This window comes from Hyla sarda, chromosome 8 (assembly GCF_029499605.1).
Source record: "Hyla sarda isolate aHylSar1 chromosome 8, aHylSar1.hap1, whole genome shotgun sequence".
NCBI lineage: Eukaryota > Metazoa > Chordata > Amphibia > Anura > Hylidae > Hyla > Hyla sarda.
In genome coordinates, this window is record NC_079196.1 from 66,256,454 (window position 1) to 66,277,838 (window position 21,385).

General features: G+C 41.5%; 1 protein-coding gene across 1 annotated transcript in view; it reads left to right on the plus strand.

Moving 5' to 3' along the window:
* The window catches only part of ITGA4 (integrin subunit alpha 4), a 155,561-nt gene that overhangs the window by 105,237 nt on the left and 28,939 nt on the right, over positions 1-21,385 (plus strand). Inside the window, exons 13-17 of the mRNA XM_056534623.1 lie at positions 485-530; positions 1,720-1,874; positions 3,968-4,122; positions 6,257-6,409; positions 14,720-14,796. Coding sequence (XP_056390598.1) covers positions 485-530; positions 1,720-1,874; positions 3,968-4,122; positions 6,257-6,409; positions 14,720-14,796 — 586 coding nt within the window. The remainder of the gene's footprint in view (positions 1-484; positions 531-1,719; positions 1,875-3,967; positions 4,123-6,256; positions 6,410-14,719; positions 14,797-21,385) is intronic.

Sequence of the window (21,385 nt, forward strand, 5' to 3'; positions counted from 1 at the left end):
CATTCTTATAAATCTGACACATTTTTTTTTCCAAATTTACACACTCTAACAACTAGACATTGCCAGAACTGGCACTCTTGTGTACCCCAATACTTCTGTTGAGTCCCCCTAAATGGCGCTGCCCCTGCACGCCATGTTTCAAACACACAGCAGCCAATGAATGGCCTCAGTGTGTGTTTGGAACACCAACAGCAAAGCAGGAAGAGCGCCATTAGGGGTAGTAAACAGCAGCACTGCAGTAGACCAGAGTGCTGGACCTGGACTCATCAAGGTTAATATATAGTGTATTTGGTTCATTTATAGTTCTTGACTGTATCTGTTTTTATATGTGATGTTCTTAAAATTTGATCAATTCTCCTTTGTATTATTTTCCATTCATCAGATATATAATTCACTATTAATATCAGTATACGGCTATAGCTGTGTATAGGTGAGCCTACACAGGAAACTGTCTCTTGTCTAATCATACCTATTCCCTCTACAGATATTGCAGTTGGCGCATTTCTTTCTGACTCTGCTGTTTTACTAAGGTGAGACTAAATTACTGTATTTATCTGAGTTATCTTGCCAGGGATATGGCTGCAATCTCAGGTCCATTTTACAGCATTTCTTTCCAGAAACTGCCTCTGCACAGGTTGTATTTATCATTGTTGGTCAGCTGCATGCACTTAAGTTAGAAAGAAAAAGCTGTACGCATACGCCACAATCCCTGCTACTACCATTCCAACGGTGCCTGGTCCTTGTGGCTCATCACTTCCCAGAATTGTCTTGATACAAGGAAGTGGCTGCTCAGCCAATCACTTGCTGCAGTGGTGATCTCCCTCAACCATTGATTGGCTGAACAAGCACTTAGGCTGCATTCACATCACGATATCTCCATCCGACCTGAGTACACGATTTTTATAACTTAAAATCATACATAAAGTCGGATCCATTGACCTCCATTAAAAAACCGGATCCATTACACACATCCGATTTGATCCGCATCCGATTTCACACAATTTTTGTTCGGGTCTGAAATCGAGGTTGACCACGATGTGAATGCAGCCTTACTTGTGTCAATACAGATTCCTTTAGCTGAGCCTGATCACTGTTCAAAGATAAAAATATATCACTGGACAATCCCTTTAATTCCTGAATCCCATGGTTTTACAGAATTGATTACCATATTATAATGATTCCCTATAGCAATGTATGTATGTAGCAAATGTTAATTTAAAAAAATAAATAAAATTAAACTGGAAAAGAAATTCTGTAAACCGGCACTGATATACTTATGGAAAGTATCCGTATAATTGTGGGAAAATGATATGTTAGTATTTCTACTGGAGATTATATATCGGAGACCGGAATGTCAGGAGGTGCTCATGCCGAAACAAAAGTATCTAAATATCAACTGCAACAAGAAAGAGGGTTGCGGAGCACTCACGTGATGACTGTATCCCAGGCTGGTAGGTAGACCTCAAAGGATTTAATCCATTAGCGGGGAGGCGGTGGATGGTTCGGGGGGCACCTCAGCCTGAGGTTCCCCCCGGACCATCCACCCACCGCCTCCCCGCTAATGGAAGAAATCCTTTGAGGTCTACCTACCAGCCTGGGATACAGTCATCACATGAGTGCTCCGCAACCCTCTTTCTTGTTGCAAAATAAATAAAAAAACACTTAAAAATCAAACTAATATGATCACAAATGAATTGTTCTTTTTTTCATTACCTTCAGAACAAGACCAGTTATAACTGTTGAGGCCTCCTTAAATCTGCCAAATTCTGTAAATCGGACAAGATTTGAATGCGTGGAAAATGGGCATCCGGCAGTGTGTATGAATGTCAAAATCTGCTTCAAGTATCAAGGAAAGGGTGTGCCAGGACATATTGGTAAGATACCATCTCACTGGGCAGATATCTTAATACAGATTATGTTCTTACTGACTGTTTATTCAGAGCAATGTCAGAGGTGGGTTGCCTTAGGATTGCTTGATAACCAGTCAGATGTCTTCTTTACTTTGTCATCAAACTGGTTGCTGTAAGCACTTATTTTACCAAATGCCATCCAAACCATACTGTTTACCACACAACCAATATAGGCCACTCCTCCAAAACAACATTGAAAATGTATCAATTGTTAAGCCTTGTTGTATTAAAATCAGTGCCATCGGTCTGCCCTCTCCCATAATAAGTATCAGCACTGTAGTCCTCAATAACCTTTTTGGCAGACTGCCCTCAAGACACTGTTGAATAGCTGTTATGGTATAAAGGCAAACCTGGACCTTTCATGATGCTGATGGTGGCTGCCAATAAGAAAGTGTCTTATTTCTCAGCCAAGTGTCAAGTAGGCAGAACCATGCTCCCCTAGTGGTGACTGTAAGCAGCCTTTGTGGTAAACTTTCATGCTCTGCCAGGAATACAATAGATCTCCCCTATTTCAGGAGGCAATATGAACAGTAGGCGAGTATGCATCAATATTTGCTCAAAGAACATTTGCAATCCTTCCTTTTAGCTAGGCCAAAGTAACGCTACGGAAAATCTCAGTGCAGACATTGCCCCTGAATCCTCCGTCTCATGGACCGCAATGCATTCTGTGTATTGTCCACAGAAAGTATGGACATATCTATTCTTTCTGCGGACAGCGGAATTTGAATTTCCGCGCCAGATATTTCCGGTGTGAAAATTCTGCAATGTGAATTCAATCGGACTCTGCTGCTGCAAAAATTCTGCTGTGTGAACATAGCCGAAGGGTGCATTCACACCTCATTTTTATGTTACGGGTGCTGGTTCCGGCTGGGGGAGGGGCAAACCGGGATGCTCCCGTACCCCAGCTGGACCAGTGCTGAAATCCATTTACCTTAATGAGCTGACCGAAGTCAAACGGTGACTCCAGTCGGCTCATTTTTGACCAGTATGCGGTTTCCTGACCGGACCTAAAACCGTAGTATACTACAGTTTTAGGTCCGGTCACAAAACAGGATACGGGTCAAAAATGAGCTGACCGGAGTCATCGTTTGACTCCGGTCAGCTCATTAACGTAAATGGATTTCAACGCTGGTGCAGCGCAGGTACGGGAGCGCCCGGTTTGCCCCTCCCCCAGCCAGATCCGGCACCTGTAATGTAAAAGCGAGGTGTGAATGCAGCCTAAGACTGGTTACTCTTGGTCTATGGATTTTCAGAAAAAAAGCACCAACAATGGCTGAAAAATATGAAGGAATATAAAACACTCTACCTAGAATGATTTTTTTCTTGTGCAATTTTTCCTTACTGGGGTTGTTTTTTGGGGTTGGTGCAGTTTTTCAACAAATTGCCTAGGTGGGGTATTTTTTGTTATTTAATTTGCAGCATTTTGTCCCATTTTTACATATTTTTCATGACAAATTCCTGAATTATTTGGAAGAATTAAGGGGGAGATCTATCAAAACCTTTCCAGAGGAAAATTTGCGGAGATGCCCATAGCAACCAATCAGATTGCTTCTTTCCTTTTTAACAAGGCCTCTGCAAAATGAAAGAATCAATCTGATTGGTTGCTATGGGCAACTCAGCAACTTTTCCTCTGGACAGGTTTTGATAATTCTCCCCCTAAGGGACTTATATATATCGGGCAAATGTTAACAGAACAAAATATGACCCCAAAAACACATACTAAAGCACACTATTTTAAAAACAAATCTGCAAAAACTGCATAAGAAATCACATAAAATACAATAAAATGCTTCAAATTTTTAGGTGTTTTTTCAAGCCCCCCCCCCCCCCCCCCCCCAAAAAAAAAATTAAAAATAGAAAAAAACACAACACAACAAACATGTATGTATATTGTACAGAAGGCTAATATGGTCACTTTTTTAAAGTGAACTTGACAAGAATGAAGGGCAAGCACCGCATTGGGCTGCCCTATAAAGATGTGTTACTATTACTATTGCTGACATTATATCAGAAATTCTTAAAAATTTCTAATAAGTAGCTGTCTCTTTGGCTTTCAGTCGTGCACTATAATATCAGCTCTGATGTTAAAAGAAAAAAGGGCACTCCAGCCAGATTCTACTTTTCTTCAAATGGAACATCAGAGGTTTATTCAGGGAAAATTAATCTTCCGCACACCTTTGAAAACTGCAAAACACACCAAGCATTCATGAGGGTGAGTCGGCAAGCAAATATAAACCACGGTACAATTTGGTTTTGCAATATCCTCTGTAATTTTTTTTCATGTAAAGTATCCCCTTCTCCATAATCAGTTTTTAATTGTATATTCAGTTTTTAACGGAATATATAAAAATGTTCAAACGTGTCTCCTTTCCAAGTTACTGCTGCTTTTTTCTGCCTCTTGTTTACCACTTGTTGTCTAGGCTACAGACCACCTCTCCTTACTCTAAAAGCAGTGGACAGGCTTCTGCTGATGTCCCACATTCTCTAAGCACATTCTCTGCCGGAAACCATATTATTATGTAAACGTGTTCAATGACAAACTCTTTTGCTTGTGTGCAAACTGTACTGTGTCAGTGAGTCATGCAAAGTGCTAGTAGCTTGTACACAACCAGTGTGTCAGAAGTGTCAATCACAAAGCATACTGGCATCACCACTGAGACCAGTGAGAATATGGGAATATGCATCGTTTTTAAAAGGTCATATTATACATTATCATTTGTATTATTATTTATATTATTTAGGGTTTTTCTTTTTTACTTTAGTCATTTATGGTTTATTCACAGGATAACTTGGTTCTCCAGAATCATTCTTTATTCTTTATTCTGCTAAGTGTTTCTCAGTGTTGCCTGATCACTGTCCACTATGCGGTGCATACATGTATGGGGCTCATTCTTTACAATGTTATTGGGGGGGGGGGCTCAAAAACAGTCAAGAGTACATAAATTGAAAAATTAATTTTTAAAATGTTAACTTTAAAGGGGTACACCGTTGGAAAACATTTTTTTTAAATCAACTGGCGCCAGAAAGTTAAACAGATTTGTCAATTACTTCAAATTGAAAATTCTCAATTCTTAATCCGTCCAATACTTGCTGTATGCTCCAGAGGAAGTTGTGTAGTTATTTTCTGCATGACCACAGTGCTCTCTGCTGACACCTATGTCCATGTCAGGAACAGTCCAGAGCTTGGGAGGTTTGCTATGGGGATTTGCTCCTTCTCTGGACAGTTCCTAACATGAACAGATGTGTCAGCAGAGAGCACTGTGGTCAGACTGGAAAGGAATTAAAAAAGAAAAGAACTTCCTCTGCAGCATACAGCAGCTGATAAGTACTGGAAGGATTAATATTTTTAAATAGAAGTCATTTACAAATCTGTTTAACTTTTTGGCACCAGTTCATTTAAAAAAAAAAATCCACCGAAGTACCCCTTTAATTATGAAAGTATATAAAGACTACACATTAGTCAAAGTCTGAAAATTCGGCACAAAATTTGCAGTCTGTACAGTGTACTGTCCAAATGTTGTTTTTATTTTTTTTATAGATAGTTTAGTACCAGGCAATCTTTTCCTGTGGGAAATTGTATGAATATAGATTATTTAATTTTAAGCTCTGTCATGTTTTCCAGTTCAATGCAATTAATAAATTATCATAAAATTATTCTTGTATTCATAGAACTGTAAATATTCATGTAATATATGTTACGTTCACCTCTTTGGGTTTGCAGTGGAAATTCAACTGCAGTAAATTAAATGTGGAGACTTTTATCTCATTTTTTTATTCCTTGGAATATATTCACATTTCATTAAATCTGATAGAAGAAAAATGAATAGCCAATTAATTTTCTTCATAAAATATGGGAAGACATTGACTGCAAATTATACTTTTTGCAGTTCTGGATGAAGTTGAGAGGGTTGGGTTGTTACAATTGTTTTAATATTATAACTTATAATGAGCCCTTGTTACAATAAGTCCTTTTGCTCTCAGTAGAGTTGTCCCTACTACAACAAACTACAGCCCTATAGTCATTACACATGCAGTAATATGTTGCCTCTTTGTACCATATTACATAGATATTTTCTATATTTTCTATTCCTAGAAACATTGATTATTATATGTATTTGGCAATCTTATCATAGACTATATATATATTTTTTTTAACTATGCCCAGTTACGATCATCATCAATGACCCGCACATGTTTAAAATCATGAAAATATTAGATGCCATTCATGATCAGTTCTTCTGAAATTTGTAACGTTTTAGCTAATGTTTATTATGTTTAGGCTTTTTTACTATGTAATATGTTTTTGCAATATTTTTAGCAATTTTTGATTTTTTTTTTGTTTACAGAAAGACGTAAGAGATATTTTGACTCCAATACATATGGAGTCTCGGTATCATCTTGGGAAACATATTGTTTATAAAAGAAATGCTGATGAATTCAAGCCCATACAACCAATTCTACAGAAGAAGGATGGGATAGAAAGTATATTAAGAAATGAGGTGAGACATTATTATTTCTGTACTTGTTATGTTTTAAGTTGTGGATGATTTAAACTGTGTTTTTTTCATATAAAAAAACAAAACACTTTTGACATGTCAGAGATATGTGAAAAGTTTCAATCAACACTGAGGCCCTCACCAATCATTAGAGCAAACAGGCTTGCGGTGATCTCTGTTTATTCAAAGAGCGGTGAATTGCCCTTTGAATCAATGGCAGTGGCTCATAATTTGCATAAGTTGCATAAATTGGCCAAGCCATTCATATTTAAACTGGTACTCCGCCCCAAGACATCTTATCCCCTATCCAAAGGATAGGGGATAAGATGTCTGATCTTGGGGGTCTCGCCACTGAGGACCCCGTGATCTTGGCTGCGGCACCCCAGACATCTGGTGTACGGAGCGGACTTCGCTCTGTGCTGGATGACTGGCAATGCGGGGCGGAGGCTTGTGATATCACGGTCACGCCCTGCTTGTAACGTCACGGCTACGCCCCCTCAATGCAAGTCTATGGGAGGGGGCGTGATGGCCCTCCCATAGATTTGCATGGAGGGGGCATGAACGTGATGTCACAAGCAGCGCATGACCATGATGTCACAAGCCTCCAGCGCTGAACCCGATGCTCTAAATGAACACCGGGTGCAGCAGCGGCGGGACCCCTGCGTTCAGACATCTTATCCCCTATCCTTTGGATAGGGGATAACATGTCTATGGGCAGAGTACCCCTTTAAGAAATTATCCAGGGAAAGAAACACAGAGCTAATTTCTTCCAAAAACAGCACCACCCCTGACTTCCAGTTGTGTGTGTATTACAATTTGGCTCCATTTACCTCAATGGAACTGAGCTGTTTTACCAGACACAATCTGAGGACTGAGTTGGTGCTGTTTTTGAAGAAATAAGCTCTGTGTTCCTATCCCTGGATAACACCTTTAAGCAAGGACGGAGAGGGAGGAAAAAGGAGAGGTGAGGCATGCCAGCCTGCTGCACTGATGTGGTTTGATTAATACGTGACGTATTTTGCTGCATTTTTTATTTGATTTTTTTGCTGCTGAATTTGCTACCCATTGACTTTAATGGGTTGGAAAATACACAACAGCAAATAGGAAGCAAAATGCCTAATTGCATTACCCTACCTTTAAGGGTAGGGTCACACATATATATTTTGCTTCATATGTTGCTGCATATTTGCTGCTGCATATTTTCTAACCTATTGAAGTCAATGGGTAGCAAATTCAGCTGCAAAAAAAAATGCAGCAAAATACGTCATGTACAGAAAATACGCAGCAAAATAGGGCATGTGTGATCCTAATGTTACATTTTCTCTGTTTTTACAACATGAACGGCTATCGGCTATAGTAGCACAAAGGTGCTATTATTCCCTTTGTACATGCAGTTACGTTACACTGTACAAGCTCGGACAGATTCCCTCTAATGTCTAATGCAGAATGTATAAATTTACATGAAATCCTTATTTCTTTATTTAAAAATGACCTCTGTCTTCAAAATAATGTTACAGTATTACACATCTTCTTAAAGAACATTATGATAGGGTTAAAGTATAGAGGAGAAGATAGAGGATCCTCATGGGACACCAGAGAGCTGGTAGTACCTTCCGATTGCTTCTGAACTGAGGAAAACATATGGAGAGGGAGTCATAGCTTGTTCCTGGCATTTGCTTCATTGGGTGGTTAAGGGATAATATCAAGTCTTGTGCAGCTGTTGCAGGGCTCTGCATGTGGTTTCTAAATGTCATAAACGTATCCCTCCCAGCAGCCTGTGTCTACTACACACAATACACAATGTATCTGGAATGTTATTTCGTGATACTATTATGTCTGCACAAAGACAAAATGGATATTATCGTGTGACAATATAGCGTTTTGGGATAGTTTAGGAATTTACCAGAGACGTATAAAAACTTTTCTCCACCAGCCTCAAAGACAAATTCAGTTTACCCCCTAAACCAGTGGTTCTTAACCTTGCTGGAGGTACTGAACCCCACCAGTTTCATATGCGCATTCACCGAACCCCTCTTAATTGGAAAAATAAAATATGATTTTTTTCAAATTCAAAACATAGGAGGTATATATTTAAGTATATATTTATACATAGGTGCACAAAATTAACAAAACCATTAAGAACAAAGAAAAACATAATGAATATTTACTGCAAAACAGTGTGACTTCTGCTGTTGTCTTTCAGAGACCAGTTCAGAAATGTGCGGCTTTACCTTGGCAAGTGCCACTCTCATGTTATTTTCGCAACAATGGCATTGTTCCCCCCACATTAGGTGCAGCAGTGTTCCCCCCACATTAGGTGCAGCAGTGTTCCCCCCACATTAGGTGCAGCAGTGTTCCCCCACATTAGGCAGGCAGTGTTCCCCCACATAAGGCTGGCAGTTTTCCCCCACATAAGGCAGGCAGGGTTACCCCCACATTAGGCAGACAGAGTTCCCCCACATTAGGCAGGCAGTGTTCCCCTACATTAGGCAGGCAGTGTTCCCCTAAATTAGACAGGCAGTGTTCCCCCACATTAGGCAGGCAGTGTTCCCCTACATTAGGCAGGCAGTGTTCCCCCCCATTAGGCAGGCAGTGTTCCCCCCACATTTGGCAGGCAGTGTTCCCCCACATTAGGCAGGCAGTGTTCCCCCACATTAGGCAAGCAGTGTTCCCCCACATTAGGCAAGCAGTGTTCCCCCACATTAGGCAGGCAGTGTTCCCCCACATTAGGCAGGCAGTGTTCCCCCACATTAGGCAGGCAGTGTTCCCCCCCATTAGGCAGGCAGTGTTCCCCCACATTAGGCAGGCAGTGTTCCCCCACATTAGGCAGGCAGTGTTCCCCCACATTATGTAGGCCAGTGGTCTTCAACCTGCGGACCTCCAGATGTTGCAAAACTACAACTCCCAGCATGCCCGGACAGCCAACGGCTGTTCGGGCATGCTGGGAGTTGTAGTTTTGCAACATCTGGTGGTCCACAGATTGAAGACCACAGATGTAGGCAGTGTTCCCCCCAAAGACATACAGCCTCCAGCCATATACAGTGTATGACTGGAGGCTGTATGCCTGTGTACTTCCTACTTCATTGCTCCGACCACCGCTCCGGCTATAGCAGTAGGTCTCGTGACCGGTGGTCGGAGCGCCGAAGATGACGTGCCGCTGGTCACTTACCAAGCTGGCCAGCGCGCGTCTTCCTCCTTCTCTATCTTCCGGTCCTCGGCGCCTTCGTTTCCATGGGCGCACGCACGAAACGTCAGTGACGTCCCGGCGTGAGCTATGTCCTGGCGGCCCTGCGCTTTTCAACTTAACGCGGGGCCGCAGGGAGTTTATTGTGATGGGGGGAATTGCCCCGTCACTACAGGACAGGCAAACACCGGCTCTGCTCGGGGCTCCAAGCAATTGCTTGGTTTGCCTGTCCTGTTGCGACCTCCCCCGCTGAACCCCCGGGACTGATTCATCGAACCCCTGGGGTTCGATCGAACCCAGGTTAAGAACCACTGCCCTAAACACTGTGTATAATGTATTTACTGATTGATATAGGCTACGTTCACATCCGATAAGTAGCCTACATTTGGGGGATACATCGGTGTATCCACAGTTCATTCATTTCAGTGAACCGAACATAGTTTAGTTTAGTTTTTTTGTAGGATCTAAAAGAACCCACCTGCATTTTTGAGTACTTAATAGGCTACCGTATATACTCGAGTATAAGCCGAGTTTTTAAGCATGATTTTTCGTGCTGAAAACGCCCCCCTCGGCTTATACTCGAGTGAACTCTCCGCTTGTCAATCCCTTCTCAGTGGTCTTCAACCTGCAGACCTCCAGATGTTGGAAAACTACAACTCCCAGCATGCCCGGACAACCTTCGGCTGTCCGGGCATGCTGGGAGCTGTAGTTTTGAAACATCTGGAGGTCCGCAGGTTGAATACCACTGCTGCCTTCATCATCATCCAGACCCCCCTTTAGTTTTCTACTCACCTTCCCTTCGGTGGGAAGGAAGGGTGAGCTGGTCCGGGCCATCTATGCTGCAGGGACCGTCCGGTGGGGAGGGTTAGTCGTTCCGGGCTGTCCATCTTCACCAGGAGGCCCTCTTCTGCACTCCGGGCCGTCCCCGGACTAGTGACGTTGCCTTGATGACGACGCACAGGGACGTTAATGCGCAGCAGACATCCCTGCGCATGAATGTCCCTGTGCGTCGAAATCAAGGCAACGTCACTAGTCCGGGGCCGGCCCGGAGCGGAGAAGAGGGCCTCCCGGTGATAATGTACAGCCCGGAACGACTAACCCTCCCCACCGGACGGTCCCTGCAGCATAGATGGCCCGGACCAGCTCACCCTTTCTTCCCACTGAGGGGAGTTGAGTAGAAAACTAAAGGGGGGTCTGGATGATGACGAAGGTCACAGAGGTCTTCAACCTGCGGACCTCCAGATGTTGCAAAACTACAACTCCCAGCATGCCTGGACAGCCATCGGCTGTTGAATAGGACAAGGAGATAATTCTGCTGCTACTTGTTGAAATCCTACATGGGTTACCCTTCTATCTAAATTTTCAAATAATCCTGAAGTCTTGCAGCTTTAACTCTTACCACTAATCCTAATAAATAATGTCAAGAAAACTTTTCAACAGTCTCCTCTTTGTCATCCCAGGCAGGAATGCAATAAAAGTTAACACAAAGAAGATGGAGTTAATACATTTACAATAGGCAATGGTCACAGCTCTCTTCCTGTTCCTCCCTGCACAATGACCTCTGCACAGGCCACAGAGCATGCCTAGAAAACTTGTACAAAGAAGTGAAATAATACAATTTTACATGTTCTTTATAATATGGAAGTTCATAATGTGTAAAACAAGCACATCATTGCCACTAGAAAACCACAATATTTGTCAAAATATGTCAAGTAATGTGTAAGAGGTTTTTTATGAAGTGGCGCACTTCATGGATGGCAGATGGCACTTTTACTGTTGCTTAATTAATAACATTTGACTTGCATGAAAAACACCATGTATCCTTCCACTCGCTTTCTATACAAGAGATGATATAGAGCACTCCTAAATATAACAGCTCCAAACGAAATTTAATTTACTGATTTTTTTTAAATTCATGATTATTTATTTATTATTTATTTATTTGTTTAGCAAGATGTATTCTATGTATAATATAGAAGTAGTGTTACATACATTCTGATTTACAAACACCTGTCTTTACTTATGAGTTGCTGGTATCGAGCGTCCTGTAAGCAGATGGCTCAATATCAATGGTGACAGATTCAATTTAGATCTCCCAAGAAACTGTGACTTGCCAATCCATATGTAATTGTTGAGTTCTGGGTGGGCGTTTTAATGGCCTCTATTTTTCATATTACAAATTCTACATCTATAAATTATTTAGTCATAGGTTGGGGTGTTTGATATACAACTGACATCCTTCTTCTTCTTCTATTGATGAGAAGACAAAAAAAGATTGAGGACAAAAAAAAAAAAAAAACTTCAATGTTTTATTGATTCATTTTATAAAGCCAGTATGTCTTCGACGCATTTCTGATGCATGCAAGTGCCCTTAGTCATGGTGCTTGCATGCGGTTGAAACAGTCAATGACATACTGGCTTTATAAAATGGATCAATAAATGATTGAAGATTTTATTTTGCCCTGGAGCTGGATTCTCTTTTTCCATCAATAGAAGTAGGTCGCCTGCGGAAGAACCAAAGTCCAAAATCAACTAGGATAATCCACTCCGGGTTTCAAGCAAGTGTGAGTTTTATTTACACTTGATGTGAAAGATGTGTAGAATCAAAAACAGTTGCCAAATTTTCCTAGAAAGATGTTCATATTCCACATATGTGATGTACAACACCATCTGCCATAAGTCACAAGAACACATGCATATATCACAGTGTGTTTTATAATGCCTGAGCTGATTTTCTCTCCCAGTCTGACCCTGATCTTAGTAAATAATATGATGAGTCAACAGTCTGGAACCACCTACATTCTATTAAGAAGCTTAATGTAATATTGATCTTCTTATCGATGTTATGTATTAGACCAATCATTTTTAAATTAAAGGGGTATTCCGTGCAAAATGTTAGGATAGGGGATAAGATGTCTGATCGCGGGAGCCCGCCAATGGAACCCCTGCAATCTCCCTGCAGCACCCGCATTCTATGTGGGAGCTGAATCTCCAGTTTCGGAAACCTCTGGGTTTCCGGGACTGGGGACATGATGTCACACCTCCTCCATTCATGTCTATGGGAGGGGGCATCACGCCCCCTCCCATAGACATGAATGGAGGGGGCTTGGCGTGACGTTACGTCCCCAGTCCCGGAAACCTGGAGGTTTCTGAAACTGGAGATGCAGCTCCCATATAGAATGTGGGGGCTGCAGGGATATCGCGGGGGTCTCAGTAGCGGGCCTGCCGCGATCAGACATCTTATCCCCTATCCTTTGGATAGGGGATAAAATGTTTTCCCCAGAATACCCCTTTAACAGAATTACATAGATACACTTGTAAGTGACCTAACAGTGTTATACAGGGGTTTAAGGGGGTCTTAGACAGTGTTATAAATACATGTTTTGACTATTAGAGAAGTACAGGTGTGAACAGAACTAGTTCAGTCAGTACCAAGCTTGTCGATAGCCTGCAGGTTAAAAAACAAGCAAAGATGCTACAGGAGCCTGCTGGGTAGGAAGAGTAGAGTGACTTACTGCAAACATCAGCTTATATGGCAATTGCTCTGTCTAAGATAATTCATCTGGTTATATCCTACTGTTTCCCAGTGATACAATTTATTATTACATGCAAAAAATATTAGCACCAGTATAAAAGTAGCCATACCCTTTAAATGGATCTTCAAAAGCTGTTCTTAATTTTTTTTTAAATGACATTTCCCTGTAAGCTTTGTGCTTTGGAGAGACAGCGCTAAAAATTCCCCACCACAGACAGGTAGGTCTGTTTATGGGGTCATTGATGCCATTAAAATTATATTTTAACTCTTCCCTTTTCAAGAACTCACACCATATAGGAAACTCTGTGATAAGCTGCTGCCAGACAATTTAGGGGGTGGCTTATCACTCAAAAAAGGAAAAATAAGATCGGAATCCAACCCAACATGTCCGTCAGAGGCAGAGTTAGATGGCCTCCCCATACATGTTAGACAGACGGCCAGTCGCGCCGAAGTCAGCAGGTTTAGCTGACTTTTGACTAAATTGTATGGAGACAATGACATTGCTCTTCTACAACTAGTTAAAGCACAGAACTTGGCTTCCAGGAAGCGAAGAGTAGCATTTAAAGAAACCATCTCTGTTTGCACAAAGATGGTGTTGCAATGAGAGTCCATGTTGTTGTAGTGCCTATGGGGAGGGAGTCTCGTCTATGGCCATCCCTCTCTTCAGTTATGTGGGCCTCCTTTCTTTTCTGTTTAAGAAATAATTTTCATATATTTTAGTGACAAGAAAGCAATATAGTGGCTGCCTGTGAATCAAGCCATAGACATTACACTGTTACTCTACCAGTAGATCAAATCATATATATAGAATAAGTCAGAGAGGTAAGATGTTTTTTCTAGCCTTAGTCTTGTTTTTTTTTTATCTTTAAGTAAGTGATGTTTCTCAATATCTGACAGATGCCTACACCGTTATCTCCTTAGAGGGAATATTATTTTTCTTGCCTACTCATTTGGAGCATTATCCTGTCTACAATACATTTCCTGGTACACGGTATTCTGGCCACCAAAAGAAGAGTGTGGCCTAATGCTTATTTTACATTGCTTAATAATTTTGTACAAAACAAAAACAAAAAGAAAAATAGCCAGCACAACTACCTAATACACGGGTGCACGCTGCTGTGGCAAATACAGAGTATTCAAAAAAAATGGTTGCAGCAGCTCTCTTGGTCAAAAATTGGAGGCCCTTAGCGCACTTTTTGATCAAAACGTGTCCCCCATCCACAACTTGGAGGTGGCCCCATTTCGGATGGGACCCTAACACACATTCTGGGCCTAACACTCATAACACTCACCTCTGCTGGGCATATAGCCTCTGACTGGGTGACATGCTGGATCCATTATCAATTTAAAACACCACCTGGGAGAAAGGGGGAGGGGTGCACAGTTACAGAAGGTGCCATTCCCTCTAAGTTGCACAAAACAAAAACAAAAATAAAGAAAAAAAATAAAGAAAAAAATAAAGAAAACAAATGGGGGGGGGCACGTTTTGATCAAAAAGTGTGCTAAGGCCTTCCATTTTTTGACCAAGAGTGCTGCTACAAACTTCTTTTTTTTGTATACTTAATAATTCTGTACTCTTTATATCTTTTGTCAGGTTTCATTTGCAAGATACTGTGCCTTGGCAAACTGCTCTGCTGATTTACAGATCTCAGGAAAAGTTTCCTTTCCAGGGTGAGTTGATCCATTATTCTCATTTTAACTGTAATGTATGGTCTGTTCTGTATAATACATAGTCCAATTTAACTTTTTTTGTTTTAAAAATAGTTACCAGGTTGTGTTCAAGGTTATGTGCCTCCTCATGCATTAAAACAATAAAACACTGCATACTTACCTCCCTCGCTCCCCTGTTATTGCAACTGTCAGATCTTCCGCTTCATCATGCACTCCTGTTCTGCCAGCTTCTAGGAACGTCCCACTTCCTCACTGAGCTCTGTGCTTGGCTGAGCATGGAGCAGGATATCATCAGAAAGTAGAAGGGGGGTTAGTATACATAGTTTTACTGTTTTAATGCAGATGGATGCGCATACCTTTGTCATTTCCAGGAAAAGACCTTTTATTATGTGTACAAATATATGATTGGCTTTTAATGTTTCTGGCAATAGCTGAAGGAAGGGGACTGTGTTTGCCAATTTCAATGGTCATGGCAGAGGATTACACGCACTTTCAGCTGGGTAGCAACCCATCCCTAAATTTACAGACAGTCTGCTAAAATGGTAGAGAAGATTTATGTCTTAGGGTAGGTTCCATTTCATTGGGGGAGATTTATCAAAGGATTTAGACTGGTTTTTCCTGTCTAAATTTGTCGCAGAGAAAGTCGCAGTCTAAATATGTGCGACTTTTCTGCGACTTTTGCTGTAGAGGATTCTTAGAACATGATGCATTCTAGTCTTTTTTAGATGGAAACGCATTGGAAAATGCATTGGTGCTGAATTTATCAAGTGCGACTTTTGTGCGACAAGTCACATCGGCTGAAAGTACGCCGAAATGTCAGACCATGTTGGAGCAGGTCTAAATGCAGTTTAAGCTGTAGACCCTGAAGTCTGAGCACAGAATTTATCAAGGGCTGTGAGACCTTTGATAAATTAGGAGCACAATAGACAGGAGACTACCACATACACTGGTCTATAAGCATACCCAGAATAGACTAGATTAGGAAATGTCCCCCAATGTTTCTATTGCAGTACATTTAATTTTGATGTATACAAAAATGTATTTCATACTGCAAAAAAAGAAAAACACATACATTGCATTCCATTTTTTTATAATGTAATGGGAAACAGATATTGCTCTACAGCAGCATTCATTTTTAGCATCCGTTAATGTGTGTATTTTTTTTATTTTCAAATGTTTAAAACTATATGACAAGCAAACAAAAACCCAATGTGAAACCCCCTTTAGGGTAAACTTATGCTATGTTTACAGCTCAGAATTTCCATGCGGAATTCTGCATGGAAATTCTGTTGCAGCAGAGTATCGTTGAATTCAACGGGATTCTGCTGCGCTGTGCACACTGCACGGAAATTCCGAATTCCATGTCTGCAGAAAGAATGAACCTGTTTATTTTTTCTGCAGACCCTGTAAGGAAAGCATAGCCATCTATGAGACTGCGCATTCCTGTGCAGTTGCAGTCTGCAGAATGTGCGCACAGAGTATTCTGTGTGGACATTTCATAGTTTGAACATAGCCTTACACGTACAGGCCCATATTTATCAATCAGCCTGAAACCCTAATTGTCTGGTTATTTCCAAAACAATCAATCACAGCTCAGCTTTCACTTTAGAAGAGCTCGTTAAGATATAAAAGTTGAGCTGTGATTGGTTACTATAGGAAAAAACAGACAATTAGGATTTGCTACAGATTTGGGCTGTGTTTACTCATTTAGTCCCATTGATTTACGCCGCATCAAATCCACAGCAAACATGGTACGTGTCAACGTTCCTTTATAGGGAGATTTTCTTTGTTGCCCACAGTAACCAATCACAACTCAGCTTAAATTTTATATAATGCTCTGGTAAAATGAAATCTGAGCTGTGATTGGTTGCTATGGGCAACAAAGAGAATCTATAACAAAGAGAAGCTATAGGACAGCTTAATGAATGTTTCTGCCATCTGTAGTATATCTTTTTTTGTATAGTTTATACTGCACATACTTAATGTGTGATACGTACAATGCATATGGGACATATGGCGCAAAACTCTGTAGGAGGTGATAGGGAGATGTCACTCAGCCAATCCCAGCCAAGGCCCACCCAAATTGTATTCTGTCAAGTCTGCCGTGTTGGCAGAAGTCATCCTTACTACAGGTTGAGGAGTGAAGCTCCCATCCTCAGTGCCTCATATGGCGGTCTGATATCTCTGCTGCTGTTAACACTGAGAGGCAGAGATAAAGCAGAGCAGAACAGCCAGGACACAGGGATGGAGGGAGGGGGAGGCTGCAGACGTCTGTTCACAGCCAAGTAACCCACAGGATACCAGGGCAGAGGGCAGCTCCTACAGTCCCAGATGCCAAACTGATTTCCTTTTTTTTCTGGACAACGTATCCAAAAATCATAGACAGCCAACATGTTTTATGGACAAATAGGAAAACGACAATGAATCATGAAGATTATAAGTAATATATGATTATAGGTAAAAATTTGGATATAAACACATTACAAGCAATTACTGGGAGTCCTAAAATTGTGATAATAACCTATACAAGCTCTTCTAACTCATTTTTAGAATTTTTTTAGAACTATTGAAGCTGCTGTTTTAGGTACCACTGGCCTAGTACTGGCTTCTGATATGGGAATGTACTGTCAATTGGCATTTCTGCATCGAGTTGATAACACTCATTACATTGATTCTGGAGACCCTCATAGACTACTCTACTGAGACATACTTATTTGGGGTGCTACATGAAGAGGTTTGCGCACATCATGAGCAGATATTCCTTTGCATAATGCTGTTTCTAGGTCCTAAGGCTTTAATGTTGTGCTGGTTGGAAGACAGGCCTAAACAATTGGGTCAGAATATTCCCAAAACAGCAGGTCTTGTGGGGTTATTCTGGTATAAAGGGGTTAGTATTGGGTGGTGTAGCCACAGACAGATCAAAGCGCCCATGTCCACAGTCTGCTACTGAAATCTACAATGGACAAGTGAGCATCAGAACTAGATTATGAAGAAATGGAAATTGGCAGTCTTATATATAGTGGGGATCAAAAGTTTGGGCACCCCAGGTAAACATGTATATTAATGTGCATAAAGAAGCCAAGGAAAGATGGAAAAATCTCCAAAAGGCATCAAATTACAGATTAGACATTCTTATAATATGTCAACAAAAGTTAGATTTTATTTCCATCATTTACACTTTCAAAATAACAGAAAACAAAAAAATGCCGTCTGCAAAAGTTTAGGCTCCCTGCAGAGTTAATATCTTGTACTGCCCCCTTTGGCCCCCTGCAGTGTTGTGAGTCAGAGCACAAGTCCGGGAATATGGAGACTCTACTAGCATTGAAGGTAATCTCAAGTAATCTCTGCGCAGAGCGGAGTATCAAGTCGCGGTCATTGCAGTTCAGGAGCCTGGCTAGAAGGGGACGCGGCGGTGCCCCTGGTAACAGTGGTCTGGAGGGTACACGATGTGCGCGTTCGACCGCGATTGCAGAGTAGAAGGATACCTCAGGGAACAAGTCCTTAATCCACCCCTCCACGAAAGCCCCCAGGTTCTGGCCCTCTGCACGCTCGGGTAAGCAAATCACTCTAATGTTATTTCGGTGCAGTCTATTCTCCAAATCATCATTCTTTTGCCTGGCAAGTTCAAGCTGTTCCTGCACAGTGGCGAGGGAGGCACGGAGGGGGGCAATAGTGTCCTTGATGTTGGAGATCCGCATCTCTGTTTCAGTGACCCGGTCTCTAAGGTTCTGGAGATCTTGCCTCAATAGGCCTTCATCTATCTTCACTTCCATTTTCCCAGTTAGGGAGGTTTTGCAGGCATGGATAGCCTGAAGCCTGAAGGGTATCACTCACCTCTTTCAGTCCTTCCAGCAAGGAAGCCTCCCGCACAGCAGCAGCAGATGAGGTAGAGGAATGCACCATGGGCGGCCCGGCGCCATCTTGTTTGTCTGGGCAAGTTTAATCTTGCAGCTTGTCGACTGCTGTATGGTCCTTCCCTTTGGTGGGATCGGTTTTAGGGGCCATATTTCGGAACTTAAAATGGGTTACCGTCATCAGGGACTCCAGGATTCGGCTCAGGATAAGTAAAAAGCAGGTTCTGAGCGGGAGTGCTTACAGCGTGCAGGTGCAACCTCCAAGCCACACCCTTTCATCTTGGTGTTTATTCACTTGCTGGCAGCAGTTATACAGGGTGGGCCATTTATATGGATACACCTTAATAAAATGGGAATGGTTGGTGATATTATCTTCCTGTTTGTGGCACATTAGTATATGTGAGGGTGGAAACTTTTCAAGATCGGTAGTGACCATGGTGGCCATTTTAAAGTTGGCCATTTTGAATCCAACTTTTGTTTTTTCAATAGGAAGAGGGTCATGTGACACATCAAACTTATTGGGAATTTCACAAGAAAAACTATTATGTGCTTGGTTTTAACGTAACTTTATTCTTTCATGAGTTATTTACAAGTTTCTGACCACTTATAAAATGTGTTCAATGTGCTGCCCATTGTGTTGGATTGTCAATGCAACCCTCTTCTCCCACTCTTCACACACTGATAGCAACACCGCAGGAGAAATGCTAGCACAGGCTTCCAGTATCCGTAGTTTCAGGTGCTGCAGAATGGGCAAAACAAAAATTGGAACAGGACCCTCAGTTTACGCAGAAGATTTTGTTCAGTGATGAGGCAAACTTTTATGTGAATGGTGAAGTTAACAAACAAAACCACCACTATTGGTCTGACACTAACCCACATTGGATAGATCCTTCCAAGACTGTTGGAACACAAAAAGTTATGGTATGGTGTGGTATATGGGGTACAAAGATAGTGGGGCCATTCTTCATCAATGGAAACCTCAAGGCCACTGGATATGTGAAATTGCTACATGATGATGTGTTTCCCTCTTTATGCACTGAAGCTGGCAAAAGTTGGATTCAAAATGGCCGACTTCAAAATGGCCACCATGGTCACCACCCATCTTGAAAAGTATCCCCCCCTCACATATACTAATGTGCCACAAACAGGAAGTTAATATCACCAACCATTCCCATTTTATTAACGTGTATCCATATAAATGGCCCACCCTGTAGTATTTTTTTGAGTAATGGATACATGCCAGGTTTTTGCCAATTGTTAACTTTACATTGTTATAGAGCAGTGGTCTCAAACTGTGGCCCTCCAGATGTTGCAAAACGTCAACTCCCAGCATGCCGGGAGTTGAAGTTTTGCAACATCTGGAGGACCACAGTTTGAGACCACTGTTGTAGTGTAATGAATAGACACGTGCTTTAGATTAGGCAACAAAAAGGCAAAACTGGTAGATAAAGAGCAATTACATTAGTAGCGGGTATCAGGCAGTAAAAATGTCCTAAAAGACTGACCTTTCCAAACATTGTAGAGGAGCGGGATGTTATTCTTTCGCACATTCACACTTGCCCCATATCAGCGCATTATCAGCAGAACATCAGCCAAGTAATGGTGTCCAGTCAGAAGAAGGATTAGTCTTAATTGAAAAAGAAATGTTATCCCAGGCTTATCATAAATAGTGTTCACTTCCTTTGTTTTGGCGCTGGGAGGTAATAAATCATGGAGAGCAATCGCCAAGACCAGAATGTAACCTAGGGAGATATAGTAATTCTTTACAAATGAACATTTCGAAATAAAGAATTTCTGTAAGAGCCATTAAGATGCAGTACAGCAGCATTCCCCCCCCCCCCCCCCCCCCCATAGTTTCATATCGAGCTGCGGTTATCCTTAAATCAAACCCACATATAGTGATAAGCTACAGTGACCGAAAATTCCAGTGTCCAGCATAAACTTCAGTAGTTTGGGGATATTTTTAATAATTTCTCCTGTCAGTGTATTCTGTGATTTCTCTAGTGCTACGATATCAAGTCACTTGCTGCTTAGTAGAGATCTGACTTTAGGGACCCTACTGATTTTGAGAACAAAGAAATAGACCCTTAAAGGGGTACTCCGCTGCCTGTGTGGTTTTTTGACCATGTTCCGTTGTTTCTCCTAGCTATGTGTTAGCCTGTGTTTTGTTTCATTATTGCTGAGGGTTTAGTGAGAATTCTACTCTGGACAGTTCCTGACATGGACAGAAATGGCAGCAGAGAGCACTGTGGTCAGACTGAAAAGAACTATACAACTTCCTCTGTAGCATACAGCAGCTGATAAGTAGTAGAATGATTAAGATTGTTTAATAGAAGTAATTTAGAAATCTGTTTAACTTTCTGGCACTAAATGATTTGAAATAATATAATTCCACCGGAGTACCCCTTTAATTGGGGACAAGTTGCAGTTGCAATGTTTCTAGTTGGCAATGGTTCTGAGTGTTAGGAAATATAGAAAGAACCATGGAGCATCACAAGATGCACAACATTCAGAATTCGGAGAGCTGTGCCCTTCTCCAATATAATTTGAGGGAAATTTATTACAGCACATTAAAATAAGATGGTACCATGTATGGCCCGATAGCCCAGATCCTACTGTACATGCCATTGTATGCCCCACATGGTATAGCATATCTCTATAGAGAACATTTTACTGAATATTTCCCTTGAGATATTCCCTGGAAATATGTCTTTGAGCAATGTCTCCTACACAGG